At 41.1% G+C, this 24,238-nt stretch overlaps 1 protein-coding gene across 4 annotated transcripts in view; it reads left to right on the top strand.

Moving 5' to 3' along the window:
- The window catches only part of LOC137801073 (forkhead box protein J3-like), a 48,296-nt gene that overhangs the window by 20,688 nt on the left and 3,370 nt on the right, over positions 1-24,238 (top strand). For all 4 annotated transcript variants that reach the window (XM_068598479.1, XM_068598476.1, XM_068598477.1 and 1 more), the window contains 8 exons: positions 1,830-1,904; positions 5,228-5,311; positions 9,303-9,404; positions 12,423-12,578; positions 15,840-16,047; positions 20,053-20,340; positions 21,711-21,812; positions 23,355-23,627. In XM_068598479.1, coding sequence (XP_068454580.1) covers positions 1,830-1,904; positions 5,228-5,311; positions 9,303-9,404; positions 12,423-12,578; positions 15,840-16,047; positions 20,053-20,340; positions 21,711-21,812; positions 23,355-23,627 — 1,288 coding nt within the window. The remainder of the gene's footprint in view (positions 1-1,829; positions 1,905-5,227; positions 5,312-9,302; positions 9,405-12,422; positions 12,579-15,839; positions 16,048-20,052; positions 20,341-21,710; positions 21,813-23,354; positions 23,628-24,238) is intronic.

The raw sequence follows: 24,238 nt of genomic DNA, 5'->3' as shown, positions 1-24,238 counted from the left end.
TCTCAGCATTAAATTAATGGCTAAACTCTGTTTAAATATGCTGCACTACAAACTGACACTGATTATTAGCGACATAAGGAAATCATTGTAACATGAAAACAGGTGTTGTTTGGTATTTTGCCATTTCAATGGGTTTGGATATTGAAGTGTTATACTGTCTGTGTGGATCACCAAACGTTAGGGACACACTGATGACAAAAACAAGCGCTCCAAACAAACCTAGAAATAAACAAATAAAAACTCTTAATTTACTACAATGGAAGAGGTATTACTCCACGTGCAGGGAAAGCATTGACCAAACTTAATGACATGAACGCATGCCAATGAAGGCTAATGTGAGATGTTAACATCGGCATTGGTAACTTTTGTTGGCCCCACCAGAGAACACACGCTTGAAGGTGAAATTGCCAGAGTGTGCGAAGTTTGAATTACACAGGATTGTGCATTGCAAGTTGTCCACATGTGTGCAAAAACTAGTAAGACTTGTGTGTAAGTAAAGAAACAATAGATAAAGGTTCGCAAAGTTAGACGGGCTGGCGGCTGAAGGGACGTTTGGACTCGATGTTAATGATCCAACGCCACCTCCCCACAGGAAAGTTTCCGGAACAGATGGTTGCCTTTGTGTGCTGAGCTGGTGGCGGTTCTCCTTGCCGTTTTCATCTGCTGACTGTCACGCGTTTCCTTGATGGACGGCTGCGTGGAGCCAGCGACCCGCTAAGTAGAGCAGCCGAAAACTGCTGGAGCTTTTCTCCAGGAGCGGAAGGGCGAGGCAGAGGTGGACCAGGCTGTTCTGTTATGCCACAGACTGAGAGAGAAGTTGGTTGTTGTAGGAGATACAAAGCCGGTGTCGAGCAGCGAGAGCTCAGGAGAAAGAGCAGAGAAATACCGCCCATCCCTCTGTCTTCTCCCCTCCTCCTCCCCAGTGGTATTAATTAGCAGCAGCAGATGAGTGGAGAACGGTAGCCTGAAGGGAGAACAGGTTCACGTTAGGTTAGCCTGCACTGCTGTGAGCTCTCTCTCTCTCCCCCTCCCTCCTCCTTTACCTCTTTTCACATGTACACCCACAAACAATAGTACGTGTTACAAATTGTGGAAATGTTGGTTTCCCTTGATTAGGGCCAGAACTATGAATGTGTTATTGTACAACAGAGTGTTGTTTCAGTTCTGCTTGAGTTTTTAGGAAGCCCTAAGTAACGCCCTGTTTTTACAAAACTGCATTTAATCCCTATATCCTCACTCTGTCTCGCCATCCCACGACATTGAATGTGCTTCAGTCACCTTCTTCAATCGGCAGCTTCAGGTGTGTCCAACGGAACAGATACGCTTTAGTTTGGATCAATACATCTGTCCACATCTGCAACATAATGACTCGCGTTTCACTCGGCACAATAGTGGAAAGTGGAAGACCGCTTCACTTTCACTAAAGGCCAACATGGAGGTCCAGAGTCAGAAGAAACTGTGCAGCTAAAACTCTTAATGCCTGTGATGTTCTTGGAAGATGCTGATTTACAAAGATTTGGTGAAATCCTTTTTTAAATTTTTTTTGGACCTATCCTTTTAATCTTGTGACATCTCAGACTACGTTGTGAGCCACTGATGAAAGGACAGAATATCAAATATCTCTCTCTCTCTGTAACAAAAAGGCAAATACATGCTGTTGCAATAACAATGGACTGGGACCAGAATCAGTTTACTGAAAATGTATTTCACTTGGTGAAAAAATGTATTTGTTGTTAAGTGTTAAGTTACTGCAACAATTGTTTTTCCCCGTTTCTTCTTCTCTCTTGCCCTTTTCCTTCCCCTCACCTTCTCTCTTTCTCTCCCTGCAGAATTCTATACGACACAACCTGTCCTTGAACAAGTGTTTTCTCAAAGTGCCTCGCTCCAAAGATGACCCTGGAAAAGTAAGTATTTCCTGAACAATATAGTGCGACTGAAAAGCTCAGCTTGAATTAAGGTGCAGCACACAATAAAAATACAAGCCTATTTCAACGAGCTTACAAAAAATGCGGCGGCGATGACTTGTCACGTGTTTAGTCGCCCTTGTGCCGCATGTGTGCACACACTTGTGCATAAGTGCACCCAAAGACCACACTCGCCTGCTCTGATTCTTTGTCGCACACGCAGTGTCTGAACTTAAAAGCAATTCGTATCTCCATAACCGCCTGAATGCCTAATGGTGCTTTCTCTGTTTTCTGCGGCTCTTCCGATATTGATTCTGCCAAATAATAATGTGGTACAGAGAGTAATGAATAATAAGTATATGTAGGTACACTCCTTCAGATTCGAGGCTGTTCACGCATCTGTTATGCTTTATTAGGCCCGATTTCTCTCTCGCACACATACACCCAACACGCACACACACACACACACACACACACACACACACACACACACACACACACACACACACACACACACACACACACACACACAATCAGAGGAAGCATTGATATGTTTCACCACTGCTACTGCTGTGGTTAGGAGTTGCCATGGCCACTTCAGCAGCATGGGTTTGAAAACAACAATTTGTCAACTCCTTGTTGGTGCTGAATTGAAGGAATTGCTCAGATGCAGAATGTATATAATTACAGTTGATCAGTGAAGCTTGCCCTCACAATATTTTTTTAAAGCTCAAATGTCTGCTTTTCAACTCATCACAGGGTTAATGTGAGAAGCGATCCACCACTTTCGCAAAAACAGACAAGCCAGAACTTTTCATTGTGCGCTCAAAACTCATTTTGTTTGGGGGGGTTCTCCAGGCTTCAGGGATTTTGGAGCCATTGAAAAATGAATTAAGGGGAAGAAGGTTTAAATAATTCAAACTAAATCCAAGGGCTTGAGTGGAGGCCTATAGTCTGCCAAGACACAAAGAGAGCGGCTCCCCCTTGATTAGCCCAACTTGGACCTGACCAGCCCCTTAATTCACACGCGGATCGAAGTGGTCGATACCTCGGCTACACATCTGTGTGTAGAGAAGTTGAATGTGCGAGCTCTGTTTGAAGCCATAGAGAGAGGGGAGAAGCTAAATCATGCATGTGCTAACGTTAATTGGCTGTGTACTGCTCACTGATGTGAGACTGAGAGACAGGAGGAGGAAGAAGAGGAGGAGGAAGAGGAGGATGAGGGGGAGGAGGAGGAGAGGGAAGAGGAGGAGGAGGAGGGAGGGGGTGGTTAGGTGTTCAGAGATGAGCTGTGTGTGTGTGTGTGTGTGTGTGTGTGTGTGCGTGTGCGTGTGTGTGTGTGTGTGTGTGTGTGTGTGTGTGTGTGTGTGTGTGGCCTAGATGAACGTCCTGAATTCTTTCTGCAGCTTTGGACCTCCCTGGAAGGATGGACGAAAAATGAAAGAGGGGGAAAAAACAAGCTAGCAGGAATGAGGAAGGATCTAAAAGCAACTGATTTCCTCCACTCCCATTGATTGTCTTTATTTTTAAGTCTGCTGTGTTTTAACGTTGTGTATCAAAAGGATTGCAGTGGATTTTTTTGGAGAAGCAATGCAGGGGTGTGCAACGCAAGAAAAATAAAACCTAGAAAAAACTGATTGGTTAGAGAAGTGGAATAACAACAGATGCATTGGTTTTATCAGATGCAAAGGAAATCCATCTGCTGCGCTTCTTTTCTGTCTAGTGACACTAAAGAAGTGGGGAAAAAGAGACTTGATAGTACCCACAATAGGAGTAGATACACCAGTGACAAATTGAAATGTTATAAAGAATTGGACGGATATTTCTCAAGCACTCACAATAGTTGACAAATATAGGCAAATAAAAGCTTTGATGTGTTGAAGTCTAGCACCCAGAACATTTATCTGCAAACAAGTAGTCAAACTTTATTTACAGTAACGCTGTCAGGGTTTAAATGACCTCATACATATATTTGAGGGTTCGTATTGAACTTGAAAACACTTTCATCTCTGTTCGTTCAGTCTGTGACCTGCTTGCTCTAAGCTTAGTTTATATGCTGTAGTAAAGGCCAGCACATGGTACATTTTTGTAACAGACACACACACACACACACACACACCTCTGAACACCTAACCCTCCCTCCCACAGCGCCGCGATCACGTGGCTGTCACAAATTGTCCTCTGATAAAAGCACTAAAAGGCAAATTTGTTTTTAAATGCTTAGAAATAGGTGGTCTTAAAAATCTTCTTCTTTTTTTTTTAAAGGATACTTAACCTTCTGTTGCTTTGTAATGCATTTATTTGTTTTTACTTGTCGTACGAAGACAATAAAGTAGTCTCTGAATGGGAGATGTGAGTTTGCAGTTAATTATAATCCCTCACCAACATTGTGGAAGTTTGTTTCTGGCTTTTTACACCTACTGTCTATATATCTTTGAGTTTCTTCACAGTTTGTTTTGTTTTCATGCATAATAATACAACGTACAGTGCATTAAATATAAACACCTCCGTGCATGCTTGGAGCTGGCGCGGCATCTGCGAGTGGAAAGTTTTACTCTGGGAATGGTGTGGGGAGGCCGTTAGTTTACACGTGTGTTTCTTAATATTCAGTGAGCTCACAGTCAGGAATGGGTCTTGTTCACCGTTCAAGGGCGTATGAAGGACAAGACCACCGGAGGGCTGCTATCAGCTGACAGTCAGTAAATTCCCCCAAAACATAAGCTGGCCAATGAAACAATCATGTTGTGTTTTTTAAGACAAATCTTTGTGAATGTAGGAGTTGTTGAAGTCTCCTTGGACAGAGGTTAAAGCTTTGGTTTCAAGGTCACCCCTGTTTGTTGTTGGTAGTGTGTTAAGTAACTGGTTAAGATGCTCCAAAGATTTTTAATGACAACATTTTTGTTAATCAGAGACATTGTTAGGTTTGGTTTTATATGGATTAGTTATACAATTGTACAATTTGAAGGTTTCATATTATATTTCTTCTATATTTAAGGTAGGCTGCTTGGTTATTAATTGATCAGCTAGTTTTTCTAATTATTGGTTTGGCAGGCTGCTCAGCTCCTTCATATTCCTAGTTGTCGTTCGAATGTTGCTTACTGTGACTTGTCTGTCTGACCTGTGCCATAATATTTTTTTAGTAATTTTTTAAGGACTTTAAATCTTACCACTGACTTCTTATTTAAGCAGAATAGGAAAAAAAAGGAATATGAAAATATACTTAAACTAACAGAGCAATGAAAAGCAGTGGAGAAAACTTACAAGCAGAGCATCTTCCATCAAACACATTTTATTTGACAATGTTTGTTTGGGTTCCTCTCCAGGGTTCGTACTGGGCCATAGACACCAATCCTAAAGAAGACACCGTACCCAGCAGGCCCAAGAAGAGGCCGCGCTCTGGAGAGAGGGTAAGTACTTTGACAATGCTTTATTAAATTCTCCTTGTAACACTAAAGCTTGTTGTTTTCATAATGTGGCAGTAAAACAACATTTTCACCTTCTAGTTTCCATTTCTTTAAATTATTTATTTACACCAGTTCAAGCTCACTGACATCAAAGTGGCAAAGGATGTCGGTGTGTGAGAGAGCCCGTGGTCACAAAAAACAAGCGAGTGAGAAAAGGCAAGGCAAGTTTATTTATATAGCACATTTCAGAAGGAAATTCAAAGCACTTTACATTAAACAAAAGACAAAGTGCAAAAGAAACACATTATGAAAAGGACATTGGAATTAAAATCAGCCATTTAAGAGAGAATAGAAGAACAAAAAACAAGATAAAATACAATAACACAATAATGGAAGTTACATTGCAGTGTAAGGATTTATTTAATAAAAGGCAGTGTCAAAGCTTTGATTTAAGGCCGCTCCGGTCAACTGAGATGCTACAGAAATATTTGTGCGAGAACAGTCTTTTGTCCCCTTTCCCCTGCAATAATGATGCCAAGATACACCAGCAGGCAAACAAGGTGCCTTTAAAGCAAGGAAACCTCAGCGTCTACAGCCAAGCTAGCGACTCTGTGTGGTGTGATGACACAGTTTTGGTAATTGCATCTGCATCACGGTTGAAAGGAGTCTGTGATTATGTGCTAGATCAGTGATACCAAGTAAAAAAGCCAAGAGGTGACAGGGGATCGTATGGTTGAGAGACGATACCGCCACTCCCGACTCCAGGCTTCGTATATTGATCCTGTGATACTGTGCAGTTTTGTTTGGAAAAACAACACAAGCTACCTGCCTGACTGTGGTACAAATGCATGACTCTTGCTGCATGTTGTGATTATTTGGACGACCTCCATTAGTCAAATTATCGACCAGAAAAGGCCAGACTATGAATAGGGTTGTGTAATTATGATTATGTAAAGACACAAAAGGAGCAAAGACCTTAATTGCATTGTACACCTTCTTTCCTGGCTGACTTGAACAGCAAGGGTGATCTGTGACACCAAATCTGCTTTGTACCTTTTTTTATTGATATCGACCCACTTATTACTTGACCTCTAAGCTCAAAAAATATTATATAAATAAATATATATTTTGTTTCATCTCTGATTGTCTGTGGATGATACAAATAGTAGTGTGCTACAGCGGATTACGGCAAATTGCCCATTCCCCCCACCGCCTCCCCAGGTAAACTATCATGCTGTTGTTAGCTTCAAGCCAGGTCTTAGCTATCGCCATGTTGAGACCCGTGTGGAATCAATCCCTCAAAATGCTCTGAATTTGGAATGTAGCACCTTTCAAGAAGTTGCTGTAGCTTTTAGCAACACACCAAGACTTTTATTGTTAAAAGAGCTGAAGGCATTATATTGCCACACCCGCAGAGATTGACATGACCACATGCTCAGCAAAAGGTACCTCAGAGATAATATAAATAAAACATATAAAACTGTATTTCGGTGATGTTATAAGTATTTATAACTCATCAACATCCCGTATCAACGCTAAATTTCAAGTAGCATGACAACCCTCCTTTCAGCCAAGGTTGAGCAACTATTTCAAATAGGAGGTTTTAATTCCAGTGTGCAGATACAATCGTTTTTTATTTTCATTGCATTCTGTATCCAGCTTCTGACCTACTGAGGTTTTTTTTTCTGAATGTACAGCTGACTATGTTTGTTGTTGCATTAAAAACCTGCAGAGTCTTTCATCATGGTGCAGCACAGCTGGTCGTCTCCCTTCTTTTCTCATTCTGTGTCTCCGTAACTCTTTGTGTATCTTGATCATTATCTTTCTGTGCGTCTGTTTGTCTGCCACTCTTTCCCCCGTCTCTGCCTCTCTGTCTGTATCGCTGCTTTAGCCCTCTCCTCTCCAGGGACATCAGGCAGACGTGGCGCAGTAAAGTGCACAATCACAGTTGCTCATTGAAGAAAGAATTTAGGTGAAAGAGAGAGAAGGATGGTGAAAAAAAGGGGGGAACAATAGAAAAAGTGTGAAAGAAAGAATGCAGAAAAAAAGAGACATTAAGGTAGAGAGCAGAGAGGGAAAATCAAGCTGCAAGGAGACGGAGGGGGGAAAGTAAGAGGAGTAAGATGGAGAGGAGGGAGAGTATTCTAGGCTTGTGTTCCAGTTAATTACCACAGAAGGCCCCGGGCTGCCATTAGACATATTTTCTTCACCGTTTTTTTTAATTTTTATTACAAACATTAATTAATTCAGAGCCTTGTCATCTCGTCTTACATGGATGGGCCCTTCGACCCCTTTTCTTACGCCTCGCTTGCACTGCTGGCAGACACACTGTGGGCTGTCACATGGGCTAAAGACAAACAGGGAGGTTTTAAGTGCTAAGATTTATAGCAGTGTTACCATCTGGGAAAAAAAAAAAGCTGGGCTAAATATGTAGTACTGTTTTTAATAGAGTTTTGTTGCACCTAGGCTACACTGTCAAAGTCTTTACCGTCTCCTGATGACAGCAAAATGAAAAGATTTGAAGTTGGTAGAGAGGCTAAACGGCAGCTGCATAAATGCATTGTATAAATGTGTAGACAGGCAATGTACACTTAGTTTAGTAGCTGCGTCTCCGGTGCCCTCAGCATAATCACTCTCTTTCATTTCCTGTACGCCTCTCTGTCTGCCTGTCTGCCGGTCCGTCACCACTCAATTATCTCCCTACCTATTCTTCCTTTTCGCTCCCCTTCTTCCACAAGCCTTCCTCACTCCTCTCTTCACCTCACCGTTGTCTTCTTTTTAAGTGCCTCCACCAGGGAACCGACAACCCATTTCACTGGGAGTTTATCATAAATTAAAGATTGCATTGTTACCAACCAATCCTCTTACTGTAAGCAGTTTGGGAAGGCAGGCAAGCCGTCTTGAACCCTGAAAGGAGTCAGACAAGGAAGAAAATATTGTCCTCGTTTTTATTTATTTATTTTCCACTTTGCGGGCGTCAATTTAGCCCCTCATCGATCTTTCAACAGTTCCTCATATCCCCACACTCAGTTAACTACTCTTCAGCTCTTTGTGTGGACAGCGGAAAATTAACTGCTGCTGAACCAATTTGAGATATTTGAATAATGCATGAAGGATGGGTTCATTTATCTTATCAAGTGTGAGTGATGTATCAACTTTTCAGGCTGTTTAAGTGTCCAGTCGTGAAAATGGAGACCGTCTCGACTGGCTCACATATAGTTGGCGCTCGAGCCGTGGCGTTGATTCAGGAGGCGCGGAGCAGAATCAGGAATTTCCAGCGTTCAGACGTTTCTCATAACATTTTTTAAATAAAATGTCCTTCATATTTTCTACTGTCACAATCAGCTGTGAGTACTAACAATAGCCACGTTTCTTGTTTAAGTTCACATCGATCATTTTAGGGGAGTGGCTTTGGAGGAAAGTGTGAAGGGACGAGCTGTCAGTGTTGCCAACTTGACTACCTTTTGTACGAGCGCTGCTACAAAGCTACTGTCAACCTTGCATAGCTTTTCTTTTATCATTAAAATCCACTTGCCCCTTCTATTTTATAATATATACTTGTTTTAATGTTCTGTTATCTGTTTGTTCTTTTTATTCTTTTATTGTATTGTTTCATCCTATGTCTATGTCTATTGTTATGCACCTTTACCTCGTCTAATTCATTGTATATGCGACCTACTTGGCCAATAAACAATTTGGATTTGGATTCATTGCAAAAAAAATCGCCGCGCTCGGCTGGGTTTGGATTCTTTATATAAATCTAGCGTACTAATTTATTAAGATTACCAACCATGGCTTTGATGCGCAAATGAAAATACATCGTATGCCAAGTCAACACACTGAAATACACTCAGTATTTTCATGAGTGTCAAGAAAATAAAAATAAAATGCATACTTTAACGAACATACATAGCTTTACGTTACTTTGTGGTGCTCCACAGGAAGCACCGATTAATTTATGTCTTCATCCTCGTCTTCTATCCTCTACTTTCAGGCATCAACTCCTTACAGCCTGGAGTCTGAGTCTCTGAGAATGGACTGCATCATGTCAGAAGGGGCGTCCCCCACGCTGGCCATCAACGCTGTCACCAACAAGGTACAATGGCAGCTCCTCATTTATGAAAGTTTGTTTTACCGGAGTCAAATTTACCAAAAAAAGCACGGCAACGCGTATTTTGCAAGCGTCCTTTTATCTAATTCTACATTCAGTAGTGGTCAGTGACAAAAACGTAATTCCCAACTTGCTGGCTTTTGAACTGCTTATTTGTGAAAACACAGATTGCTCTTTACGAGCACCAAACACTTTTAGTTTAAGTTTTAACAACTGGTACTGTGCTGCTGATGGGTTTAAAAACATATCACGCTAAAAGCTTCTCACTTAAAACTATTATAAAATGTTACTTAGTGACCCTTTAAGTCTCATCAATATTCCTGTATTAATACATAGTGTGTAATGATAATTCTTAAAAAAATAATGAGTCAAGAAGCTGTAGTAATTTATACTTTCAGCTAAGAAAAATGTGTTGAAGTTACAATAATTATCACTAGCTGGATATCAGATGTACAGAATAAGTCTTACAGCTTAGACACGCACAGTGTGTGCACACATCCAAATCACGTTTACCTCACTTTTACAGACAAACCGTATGAACTGAAACACACACACACACACACACACACACACACACACACACACACACGCTGACTAAACTGAGTGGGCCGTCTGTTTAAGGGTCAAAGATCAAGTAGCGACTGGGACCTCTGACGGCTGTCTGATCTGCCCCACACACACACACATACATGCACACACACACACACACACAGAATGATGATGTGTGTTTGGTGACCTTTTCGTCTGACCCCGACTAAAGAGGAAAATGTGACCCAGAGCAGCAGCTCACACAACTCTTGAGTGGTCGGGATAATGTGAAGGTCTGGACATGACGGCTTATTCCAGTTCTCCATCCTGCTCTTTTCACACATTTTGACTCATACTTCCTGGAATTTGTCAAGATAAAACACTTTCATCACAGATTATTAACACTCTGTTAATTAAAATGTTGTATCATTATATAGACATGTATTCACTTGTTAATTTATCCACGAGAGATAACGAGCACTTAAAACTTTAAAAAAAAAAAAAAATTAAAAAGAAGTTTTTTTTTTACTTGTAGGTTTTTCAGAAAAAAATAGGCAAATGTCTTTTGGGGATTTTTTGGGGATTTTGGGTGCTTCTCATTCATTTTGACATTATATAGACTTAAAATGAATAACAAAGTCATCTATAGATCGATATAATCTAAATCCTAATAGTTGCTCTTTTTTTTCGCAAACTAACCACTGCAGTGCAGTGACTTAAGTTACTTGCATATTATGTTATGACTGTTACTAAAACAGTAGTTGGCACCTCCACATTTTGCACCATTGTAGTTTGAACAATGCTATGAATGCATTCTTGCTCAACCTCCTGATTTTATTGCCCTCTCCCAGATTTCTCCCAGGGCAACAATTCTTCCATATATTTCCTGAATCATACTAAACAGTGCATGTAAACCAAATACAGTCGACTATTATCACTCATATCACCATACAGCCGCTTGCACTTCGACCTCAGTGAGTGAAAGATGGAGAGAGAAATACTCGAGGTTGAAAAGTTCGCGTCAATAACCTTATTGCACAATACTGTTTTATTAGCTCGACATATAGAGTCTTAAAAGTGTGACAACAGAAAGTGAGAGGTGTACATCATTACGTAAGTATTGTTTTCCCAGACAGTTGGGTGTAATTTACCTCTTGCATCAGTTTGCACTTATTCTGTTTTACCAAAGGGAAAATTAAAAGTTGATTTGTCTTAGTCATCAATATACATTTAAAAAAAAAATGATTCAGAGCAGGGAGAGAAAGACCTTGATGATAATGATGCCGATGCCAACGTCAATGATGTCCGCCCACATTCAGACAGGTGGCGTCCTGCAGGCACAGCAGCACATCAGAGCTTGTGTAATAACACATTTGCACACTAATATTCTGTTTCCATTGGAGAGTGCCTGTTCTTCTGAAAAGAACATTCCTATAAGATAATACTAAGAGCTTAGGATAAAGGGAAATATTTTTCTTGATCGCTAAAGTCTTTTACCTTAACTCTTAAATTCATAGAAATTGCAGCTCTGTCAAGTCTAAAAAAAATGAAGTTGAAACATTTCTAGAGCCATCATGAGGTATTTGATAATTATCAGTTTTCCCTTTTCTTTTCTAATGTATAAATATAGACTTAAAATGTTCTCATAAACCACATAGTTATTTCTTTGTTTCTACAGTGATACAGCAAGTAAAATTACAAATGCATGAATAAATACAGAACACATAACATAGTATAACACTCAAGGAAACTGACTTTTTAAAATGCTTATTTCTTCCGCTGCAGGAACATCTACAGGGTAGAGCACGGCCCCAGAGAGCCTTTACGGTTTTCTCACCCGAAGGCTATAATTTTGCATTTGTCTATACAATTAAATGTAGCCTGGAGGTAATGCTGGCGCTCTCTTTCACAAGTACTGGCAGTCAAAGACAACAAGAAAAACATGATTCAACATAATCCTGAGGCATTTGTTTTAAAAGCTTTGTGATCTGTCACCACAAGACCGTGTACAGTACACTTCCTCTAAATCTGTGCAAAATTCACAAAACCAAGTCATTTCTGAAGTTACTTAGTTGTTTCTGGGTCACAACGTTTAATCAAAATCACCATGTTCAAGGAAGAAAGATCATCATTGGTTAACGGTCTGTGCTGTCATAGAGCGGCAAGACCAATTTGCATTTACCAGCACTCTAATTTCCATATTTCCTCATGAGTTGTCTCATAAGTTAATGGTGCATGGGTAATTTCCTAGAGGTGGATAGTGTTCAGGCCGGAGATGAGTCTGCAAATGGACAAAATGAAGGAGAAGAACAATACAATCTCAAATCACTTCCACGGAGTGCGTTGCCTCAACATTTTGGCCTCGTGTAATTGCCTTTATTGTCACATTAACATGGATTGTGTGTGTGTATGTGTGTGTGTGTGTGTGTGTGTGTGTGTGTGTGTGCGCGCTCGCGCGGGCGTGCGTGTGCATAGGTAGCGCTGTACAACTCCGAGGCAGAGGACAGCGAGAGCCCTGGTAGTCTGGGCAGCCTGAGCAACAGCCTTTCAGAGCAGAGTTTGGCATCCGTCAACCTCAACAACCTGAACCCCGCCGTCAGCAGCGGCAGCAACGTACACGGCTATACACCGGTAAGTTCTTCTCTTTATTTTGGGTGACGGTCTAATGATTGCTGAAGGAAAATGTCTCTATTCTTATTTCTGTCTGCACAAGGACAACAGCTGACCTGCCGCTGCTGCAGACTCTTGTTAAGAACACTTCAGCAGCTTTCTCACACTTTTCTTTTCTTTTTCCTTTTTTTTTTTTATCTCAAACTGGCAAATGCTAAACAGACAGCATTCAAACTAAAAGTTTGTACTATGTTCACTTGATTCTGAAATAAACTGGATGATTCAGTCACCAGTTCAGACACTCAGGAGGTACAGAAGGTGTCTGCTGCACCCTTAGCAGGGTGAGGAGGTGGTAACCAGCTAACGACATGTGCGCTGGAGCTACACTTCTGCTGGAACTGGGTTTCACGTTTATACTTTGCAAGCAAATATATTTTCAGTTGGCTTCTGAGTATGCTGAGATAACATTTGTAATATTCTGTACAATGTCCGTATAGTTAAGGAAAAGACATGAATAGACACAGTCGTATATCTTTTTAACCTGCAAAAATCACAGATTTTAATCATGCTCTCTTGCTAAATAATTATTGTTTTCCTAATATCTATTTTATTGCTATTTGACATGCAAAGATATGCATGTTTTCCATACAAATAATTAATTTTGGCTCTCCAAATAATTAGAATTGCAGACACCCATAAAGATGTTTCTAATTATATATATTTTTCAGAGGTGTGGAAATGCAATTAACAGTGCAGGTTGATTGAAAACTCTCTTGCTTGTTGTTGAGTGTTGCAATGCATTTAGATGCACCCCGTGGGAATTACATTTTGCAGCCAGCTATCAATACTGCTCGCAACCCCTCACACCCCTGAAGGTCGACCAGCACAAATACGTTCTAAACCTGTGGGAAATACTGGCATTTTTTCATAAAAGTTGTTGTGCAAAAAAAGGAACATCAGAGTCATCCCTCTTCGTGTAGACAGTTCCCCTTTATCGGCTTTGATGAACATAAATGATGCCTGACCGATCCAGTATTAATGACTTTGAGAAAAAGGGGAAAGATTGCAATACTATAAATTGTAGATAAACAAATAAATGTTTTAAGTCGGCAGTTACGCACTTAGATTGTTCTGTATCTGTGTGTTTACTACATTCACATTAACACACACACACACACACACACACACACAGAGTGAGTTTTTTTGTATCAAGGCGTCTCATGTCATCGACTGTAACGGTGCCTGCGGTCTTGGCCGATATAAAGTACAACCAGGACTTGGCAGGCCATAGATACACCGAGACATTTGGCCAGATTTTACACACAGGCTCCTTAAATTCTTTCTCATCCTTTTTGGAAAACAAGGACCTTCTGCCGCAATATTTGTATTGATTAGTCACCAGTGTGTGAGGTGATAATAAGTTGCCTTTTCATCAAGGCGGGACTAGATTAGCCAACCCTTCTCTCAAGAACTAAACTGCCCGATACTGAGCGAGAAAATATTGAATGGAAACGACAAACAATTCATCCCCAGCTGATCATTGCAGAAAACATGGCTGAAGCAGGAGTCTGTTATACAATAATGGCTTTTTAAAAATTATGCTAATAGTGGTAGCAGGTTAAGATGCAAGCAGGTTTTATTTTTGTTTTCTCACAACTATTGATTGAAGATTTCCATATTGAATGGGGACTTTTGAAAGACATTTCACATGTTGGCCAAAGTGTTTGTGTTCTGTCCCTTTCAAACCAAATACAACACGATTGTAAAGGGCAGCCTCTGCCCAAAAACATTTGGTCCAAAATTACAGGAGGGCTGAGAAGTCCCAACTCTTTATTATTTTTCTCTTGTAACAGCTGCTCACCTTTTTACCATCAATCACTTTCCCCCACGCACCTCCCACCTGCATTAGCGAAGGTCAGTGCAATCTCATCTCGTTAACCTCTCATTTCTAGAGGCCACTTTTTGTTTTCCTCCTCCCTGCATCGTCTCATTCATCCCTTTCCCTCCTCCTCCATCGCTTCAGACCTAATCTACAATTTTGTCCAGGGGGATCAGGGTTAGTTCTGCCTCATTACCTGGCACAGGTGATATCCTCCCTAACTGACGGTGATTACTAGTGGCAACACTGGCATCTCAAAGACACCAAGAAAGTTGACAGAGAGGCAGCCATTACTGGGTGGAGGTAGATGTGTGGGGGATGTGTCGTGCTAAGTCGACTTATATCTGCAGAGGCACAGTGATCGCAGCATTGCTTGTGTTTTCTGGGTGGATGGTGAGGAAGATGACAGCTAGGATGAGATGATTGAGGGGAGAGGGAGACAGGCAGCAATCACTACATGAACAGGAGACGGAAAATTGAAGCAGTGGATTTTGTTTGTGTGTTCATACGAAAGGAAATTAGTACCAGCCAAGATTCCCTATTAATGGCATGAAATTGAATTTGGTATGGTAATCATGGTGAATAAAGACAAAATATAATTTGTTAAAAGAATTAATGTGAACATTTAATTTTGAATGGAACAATTGGAAAATAAATTACATTTCTTAAAAGTCAGTCAATAAGTATTGAATGTTACTTTTTTACTCTGTGCAGTTCTCCTCAATTGAAATTCAGGTTTCTCAATTTAGACAGGAAGCAGGTGTGTGTGTATGTGTATATATATATATATATATATATATATATATATATATATATATATATATATATATATATGCTCATTTTTGCTCAGTTATTGCTCAGTTCCTTCCACTTCCACAGCCTCCTCCTGCATTAGCTTTTAGCTGTTTTCATGTATTTTAATTTCAGTATACGGTGTGTTCATGTAAATATGTAAAACAGGGGGTTGCGAGCTCAGAGACAGTCAAGCTTGTGGTGATTTGTTTCACAGCATCCCAGAGCCACGACGCCAAACTGAAACTGTTCCTATAAATGATGAGAACCTCAAATTGCTTGTCATGGCTGAACAGTTCCCTACCAGGAATGTGCACATAGCCATGTTTTATTTGTGACTGTGACGCTTTAATAGATGATGTTGCGTTTTGTTTTGATAAAAACCCGGATCCCCGGTACTCCCATTGTTCCAACGCGGTGGCGTTGTTGGTCTTACTGAGATGTGTGTGTTTTGATGCAGTGCCGATGTCGGTCTGACCGCAGGCTTTTCACTTTGAGCTGCAGTGTGAATTCAGCCTTTGATGTATTTTTTTTTCAAACTAATTCCTTCAGTAATGTGTTTGTGTACCTCTCCCAACCTCTGTGTCTGTTCCCTCTCTTCTGTCTTGAAGGTGAGTAGCCACTCGGAGCCTTCATCCCAGTCGCTGAGCCTCCAGCAGCCTGCCCAGCCGCCACCCCCTCCTCCCCCACAGCCCCAGTACGATTTGCCCGTCCTGGAGTCCCGGGACAAGCAGCTCTGTTTCTCAGACTTCGAGGACCTCAGCTCTTCTTTCCGCAGTCTGTACAAGTGTGTCTTTGAGCAGTCCTTCTCACAGCAAGGTGGGTGTCCACCCTCATTTTTTTTATGTGCGTTAGTGTGTATCAGTTCGTGTGTGCCCGTCAAACATACTAATTTGACACATGTGTTTGCAGGGAAAACAACACGTAAACCTCTGTGTCATGCACATAATTAACTGTCAAGCTTAAGCTCCTAATGAAATGCGAAGAATTTAACAATGCTTTCACAGCAGTAAAAGCATTGCAGTATTAACCTCCATCAGGCTCGATTCCTACTCCATTGTATTTTAATAAACAACCTGTTGTTCCGCATATCTGCATTTTACGACTCGCTCAGTCAAATGAGTAAAGGCAATTAAGAGGAAGAATTCAATAGAACTAGGAGGAAAACTCACAAACACATCTGCAGTCGAGCAGAGCAAAGGGTTGTTCAGCTTTGATAGCAGCTAATTAGATTGGTTCTACAGTTTGTGAAGCATCTTGCTAATTGCTTCCTGAAGCTTTCAGGTCACCAGGCCTTCTTCCACTCCGACCCCCCCCCCCCTCCCATCATCCCTATCACCTTCCCTCTCCTGCTTCCTTCTTCACATGCACACATCCATGTTCGTTATGTCACCGAGGAGATTGATGCGCTCTGTTGAGCTCAACAACTGCTGCCTGTATTCACACTCTGACAAGGTCCCCTTCAATTTGTGGTCAGGGGTGCACACGCAGGAAAGATAAGACAATGACGATACAAGTTGGGAGGGGAAAAGAAAAATACAATACAGACAACTCAATAAGAAAGTGAAGAAGAAAATGGATTTAGTGGATCCTTGAAAGGGTCCCTTGAGTGTGAGGCTTAGCAGGAAGTCATAGTATTTGAGTCACATTGAGTCATGCAGACGGCAGAGCTCATCGCCTCCTTCCAAAAACTACAGTGAGTCCAAGACCACGCACCAAACTGTAAGTGACTCAGGTGGTGCTGCAATCATTTGTTAAAACAATAGAGGCAAAATTAACATCAAATTAATAATGGCAGGGGGAATTCAAGACTTCCGATACTACCTGGTAGAGCCTAACAACTCCCTGACGGCACTAGTGAAAAGTCACTCACTGAGATGTGCTCAGATAGCCTCGGTATGCTCATTACTTTCACTATGATTTGTTGGTTTGGATAAGAGAAACTCAAGTCCCTCTGTATCAGTCCTCTGATGTTTGAAGAGATCTTAATACTGCTCAGGCATTCTCTGTCTTTTAGTGCAAGGCAATGGAACGGCAGATAAAATAAAAAGTCAAAAGACTCGCAATAAAACGGATAAATGTAGTTATGGAAAGGAAATAGGTTTCTGACTATAGTGCACTCTCTGCTGGCCACTCTTGAGCATCATCTGTCAAAACCATTGATTGTTGAACACCGTAACTGTAACAATCATTTACATTTGATCTCAATGTACAGTACATTTAAAGGAGCAGTGTCTGACATTTACAGGGATTAATTGGCAGAAATGAAATATAATATTCATAACTCTGTGCCAGAAACTAAGAATCGTTGTGTTTTCATTACCTTAGAAAATGCCAATTACATCTAATAGGCAGGGGGTTGTCTTGTAGCGCCATGTTTCGACAGCAGCCCAGAACAGTCAAACCAAACACTGGCTCAAGAGAGATTTCTGCATTTTGTGTTATCTGAAGATGTTTTTTTTTTCACTCTACAGTGAACATCTCCTCTGTCTGGCTGAGTTCATCCAAATACTAGTAAAGCCAATAGTCAATCAATACATCTGTTCAAGCAGCATTAACATGTAAACAAAAGTGAAGCCTAATTCAATCGGCTCTGTCAGCGCTCTCATCCACCGCCGATACGTTGACACAAGCACAGCACGCGCGCTAATGGCACATTTTTACAAACAAGCTGAAACAGAAGCTGTCTGTCTGTATAGTTGGTTCTTGTACATTTATCTGCTGGCTGACACAAAGCAGACAGGAGGAGTGACTCATAGTGATGGAAGTTTATGTTCTTCATTCTCTATAAACTTCCTCAGAAATGTTATTTATTTTATTAACATTCTAGATTTGTTTCCAGTAAGATATTAATGACTTTATATAGCGACTTTGCTCTTGTGAATATTACTGTTCATGCTCAATAAACAATATTTAGTTATATATCAAATATAATGATGTATTGTAATACTATTTTAAGTGTATTTGTTTTTAAACTATATATATATATATATATATATATGTTTTGATAATCCTAAAAATATCTATCCCTACCTCAAGGCCATTGTAGTTCTCAAACACCTTTAGAAAGGGAGCGGCTAAGCGGTGGGCTACTTGGTTTGTTGCAACCTGCTACACACTGCTAGATGCCACTAAATCGTACACACTAAATCATACACACCAGATAATAACATATAATAATAACATTGTACTACGGCCCAAAGGTGGCTGCCTACTTTACAGTTACTGCAGCTTCCAGTATCCATGATGAAGTACAAAGCAGATGATTAGAGTAAAGTAAAGGAGGTGCCTTCAAATAACAGCCATTGACCAGAATTGTCTTGTGTGCCTTTCAGAAAATCAACACCTTCATAAGGAATACAAGATGAGCGTGTGTGTCAAAGAAAGAGATTGAAAATCATTACAATGTTAAGGATTTTGAATGTTTGTACAGTTTCACTGTAATTGAAACAGAAATTTGAGCAATCTGTTCAGCACATGTGATTATCTTAAATTTCTGAAAAGCCAAAGCTCTGAAAACATTAGTAAGAAAATCTGTCAATTTCATAAAGCTGCCTAAACATCAAAAATATTTAAAGAAATCACTTGGCCTCCTTTACTATCTTCTTTCACATTTGTTCAAGTCCTAATCTCTGACAGATTATAAATATCTGGCATTCATGAACCGTAAAAGACTTGTCAATCCGCTCCCTGTCCATCTGTCTTTTCAGTGCTCAGAAGACATTTAATGCAGATCTTTAACCTGTTTTGTTTTGTTTTGTTGTAATGGGTGTGGTATGAGCAAATAAACAATGTTCGGTATCCAGCCACCCACTGCCCAACAACTGGAGAAAACAAAGCAAGTTTGTCTTTCAACTCTAACACACTCTTTCTCTGGTTTGGTCAAACTATACCTGTGAGTTAGATGTGAGAATATATCTGTTCTGCGCACTGTTTCCCCGTCTGTCTCTCTCGGCCCACTGAGCAGTGAAAGGTTCACCATCTTCAGAGATTACCCATTCCATTAAATTAGTGGAAAGAAATGCCAAAAAAGCATCAAAATAAATCACCCTGGTGGAAGAAAAACATATTTACTCTTTATCAGTTACTTTTCTACTGTTGAATTCAGAATAATATCTTAAGTTTCATTCATTATATGGAGTATTAGAAGGCCAGTGACTTTTCATTGAACTCTCTTCCATGTTGATATCTACACACCAACTTGGCGTGTCTCCTGATAAGTGATGAGACAGTAAGTGTCAATATGTCTCTGTTTTCAGAACATATGGGCGCCTGTTGCCTTGTGATTTTGGCCTTAACAGGCGTGATTGTCAGATGACTGGGTTGAGCTCATAATAAAGCCATAAAGACGTCATGTGTGCCTCTGTGTATTGATAATAATAAGTATTTAAAGTGGTAGCTTTGCTCATTCGGGGAGCAGTCGAGGATATGCACTGTGTCTATCACGTGTACTTCTGACTCTGCTCCTTCCTTGCAACAAATAAATGTCCTGATGAATCATTTGACCACCAGGTGTCAAGTAATTTTGTTCTATCACACCCCAAAACAGGAACACTACCGGGTGTAGGTGATAGGCATGTGGAATATTCTCTTATGATTTATATGCAAGAGGAAGTAAAACCATAAAACGCATACATTTAAGTGCTCCTCACTGATTCAGGTCACAATGTGCTTTGCCAAAAAAATAACCTTTTGAGTTGCAGGAATCCAAGAGAGTCAGTTTCGACAATATTTGCACTAAGCCTCCATTTTATATCATCAATTTCGTTGTTTGTTGCCCTCAACTGTGATATTTAGTCTTTTTCTGTTTTTGCTTTTTTTCAGCAGGCTTGATGGGCATGCCTGGCGATTCCAGCCAGCAGGCCCGGACCGCCTGCTCCTACCAGCACTCTCCTGGTGTGGGAAACGGCGGAGGCCTCCACCACCAACACAACCACGGTGGGGCGTCACACCACCCCCTCCACCCTCAGCAGCACCTCTCCCCTCACTCCGCCCACAGCCAGCACCAGGCGCACAGTCAGCATGGCCAACACCAACAGCACCCTGCTCATTCCCAGCAGCACCCATCTCTCTCCCACCAGAGTCACACTGGCCAAACCTGCCCCTCAACAGGTGAGAGCAGAGCTGCACCCATAAGGGTTCTCTGGTGACACCTGCTGGTAGTGCGCGGTATTAAAAAAGACAACAAATTTGAAAGACGCTATGAACACAAAAACATTCCACACAAATATTTTTCCTTTTGCAACATGCGAGAACCCGAGTTGTTGAACAATACGCTAGGATGCAGTTATAACATATTGAATGTGAACGAAAATTCCCATTGTTTCCTTGAGTTACGTTAAATGGCGATGAGCCTTGACCGCTGTTGTTGATATCCACCTCATATTGCACCAAGTACTGAGCATTTTGTATTAAGTATTAATACAAGCAGCTGAATGGGAGAACCGCCAAAGGTCAGTCTCCTCGGTGTAATCACAACTTTTGAAGAGCCAAGAAATCAGCATTTGTAATGTCAATGCAGCTATTTCTATAGTCTGCAAACCTTTTTAGTGATTTTTGTTAAATAAATGATATTGTTTATTGTCTCACAGATATTGATGCTGTTCAGCAGCAACAATGATTCTTCGTCTCCTAACTCCCAAAGCCACATTGGTGTAAATACAATTTAACCTTAACCATCGCAATAGGCTTGAGTCTGCACAGACTCATTGCATTTATATTATATTCTTTCCTCTGTAAGGTCCCAGAGCATTTGATATTATGAGGCTGAGCTGATACAGGCGGCATCTCCTGAGTTCCACTGATGCTTGTCCTCCTCATATTCCCAGTCTTAGTTTTTTCTTTTTCTTTTTTTCCCCCCTTTGTGTCTCTGCGACACAGCTCTCGGGCCAGTATAGGTACTCTTTAGACTATTAATCTAGGTTAGTATTTTCCTTAACCAAGCCGAGAATGAGTGAAAGCAATCCCTCAATCTTTGATCCATGGCATCCGCGTGTATTGTTGTTTAGTTTGTGCTAGTGGAAGGCGTGAGAAGCATCTTCCTCATTTCTCTCTACCAAAAGCAAACCTGTGGCTGCCATTTTTCAATGTGGAGTCACACCACCTTGTGGTTGACTGCAGAACTTTACTGAGACTTTTTAATCTGGATTCTTCACATCAGTTGACGCTGCAACACATCAGACTGAGCTTGTATTAATTTTAGTGTTGAAACAATTAGTTGACACTTTGATAATGGATTAATTGCTCAAGTAATTTATCAAGAAAATGGAGAAATATGATCTGTTTCCACTTCCTCCAATGTGACGTTGCTGTTTATTTCTGTTTAATGTATAATTGTAAATTAAAAGATTTCGTAGATTTCACCTCAGGCTCAGCAGTGTGTGTGTGTGTGTGTGTGCGTGTGTTTGTGTGTGTGTGTGTGTGTGTGTGTGTGTGTGTGTGTGTGTGTGTGTGTGTGTGTGTGTGTGTGTGGTCTCTCCCAGGCATGTCATCAGACTGGTACCCCAACCTGGACTGGCTAAAGGAGAGCTGCCGCATTGCTACCAGCTACAACTGGGCTGATGTCGACCTCTCCCCGTTTCAAGGTAACACATCCTGTACACACACACACACACACACACACACACACACCAAGAGTCTTGGTGCCATCAGTGTAAACAGCATCTGAAATGAAGACGCCGTTTACTGCAGCCTGGTTTAATACAGTCAGAACTGATGTATGGCTTATTATGCCGATCAGTTACTTTGATTAAACCATTATGATTCTTCTTTGAGCTTTCATATATATTCACCCTTGGGGCACGATATAATAAACATCCAGTGTTGTTACAGTAGTGCCCCTAATAAAAGTCATTATCCTGCATCTGAGAGGTTGCCCTCTCTGTTTCTCCGTCTCTCTCTCTCTCTCTCTCTCTCTCTCTCTCTCTCTCTCTCTCTCTCTCTCTTCTCTTACACACACACTGTCTCCCTCCCTCCCATTTGTACGATGTGAATAATCCAATTAGGCCCCGGCTCAGTAACAGCCTCTTATCACGGTCAGCACACAAAGCCGGCAACATCCACACACGACGGATGGCGACGGCTGGTCTTACAACACACAGCCCCCCCCCCCCCCCCCCCCCTCTCTCTCTCTCTCTCTCTCTCTCTCTCTCTCTCTCTCTCTCTCTCTATCTCTGTCCCTCTCTCTCTCCCCTCCCCCCCTGCAGCGCTTGACCTTCCTCACACTGTCGTAATGCCATCCTTCGCCCCCTCTGGCTCACCTCCAAAGAGCAGGGGCCGAGCCTCTCGGCTCTATTGATGCTGAGCGCAATGAGAATTGGATATTGAAAAACATCAGACAGCAGGTTGTGAATGGGAGCTTCGGTGTGTCTTTGTTTGGAGAAAAGAAGGTGTTGTCGGTTCAGGGTCTCCTTCTTCGTCTTCAAATGTGAACAGGCATGTTGTCAAAGTGATGGTCTGTGCCTGTGATGCAGGTGGAACAAAAGTGACAGAGAATTTTTGGTGGGAATTTTTATCTTGCATGTGACTTCACAATGACATACAGTATGTTACATATCATTGCTTTGACTTTAGTTGGATGTGTTTTACGTATATTTTTTCTCTAAGCTGCTTGGAGTGTTTGTCTGGAATAAGTCATTTCTGAAGCATTGATAGGCTAATCATGTAAACTGTATATGATTCAGGAAGAATCAGATTGGTCCTCATTCATAAATCAGTTATCGTCTTAGACTGGTATTTTGTCTCTTTTTTACACTAATATATTATTAATTATATATTAATAACATTGGAAATCCTTGAAACCCAGCATATGCACTTAAAGAACATTGTTTTATATTATAGTAAAGAACCTGAAAAAAACGTGAATAAAATTATGCAAAAGACATGTTTGATGTGGTGCTACTGGGCAATCATAAAAATGACAACTTTAATTCAATTTAATATTTTAAATTGATTGAGTGTGGTGTAGCTTCTTCAGTGAACGATTGTACAAGACAGAAATCACGGGGAAATCTGTTTTAAAATCAAAATTAAAGTTAGAAATTTAGATGAATGAAAAATCTAGTCTTAAACCTGTGAGAGATGTGGAACATTCAGGTTGATCTTTGAATCCTCTCTGTGACCGACAGGTCTGAAGGAGAGCATGCGGCAGGCTGAGCTCAACAACTGGTCGCTGGACGACGCCCAGATGGCCGACCTGTGTTCCTCCATTAACCAGTTCTTTGCGGCCACGGGTGTCATCCCACCGCAGGGCGCCGCCCACCCACAACCTCAGGTCCCACACCCGACGCCACCTGGAGCACCGCAGCACCCGGCTCAGCCGCACGGGGCCATGCACCCAAAGGCCAGCCAGCACAATCAGCACGGGCAACACAACCAACATAACCAACACATCAGCACGGGTCAGTTTACAGAGCACATACACACATTTGACTACAAAATACAGTTAAAGATACAAAATACAAGAGCTGTAATTTAAGCGTTTAAAGATAGATAGATAGATCGATAGATAGCAGAACAGTTAAAGGAAATGTAATAATAAAGAAAATGCTAAGTATATACAGTGTATGCAAAGTATATCTTGTAAATTAGAAGTATATACAGTGTCTAACTAAACGAAAAAAAATCTGTGCTTGGGTTATTGATGATTAAATTGAAGGAGGATCTGGCCAGAGGTGATTTATTATATAGTCTTATTGCAGTTGGAAAGAACTTTCCCCTGTAAAGGTCCTTGTGACAGCAGATCTCACTTGTGACTCCAGCAGGTGAATGTAATAGAGAAAATAAATACAATATTTCCCTCTTTTTAAGAACGGTATTTTAAAAATGGCCCAAGTTATCGCCCACCTTTTGCATTCAGAGTCTTGCTAGATTTCCTGCTGTGACGGGAGATGAATTACAGTCGCTCCCCTCACTGTGCCATTGTTTTCATTATTCTAGATTTACAAGAGAATTGTGGATGATGGCAGCTGGAGTAAAGATATGGAGGCGAGGAGACATTTCACCAGTGGGA

The sequence above is a fragment of the Clinocottus analis genome, unplaced genomic scaffold (assembly GCF_023055335.1).
Source record: "Clinocottus analis isolate CAN_PGR_092001 unplaced genomic scaffold, fCliAna1.0.p SCAF_4, whole genome shotgun sequence".
Lineage (NCBI taxonomy): Eukaryota > Metazoa > Chordata > Actinopteri > Perciformes > Cottidae > Clinocottus > Clinocottus analis.
This window is presented reverse-complemented; position numbering and strand designations above follow the sequence as displayed.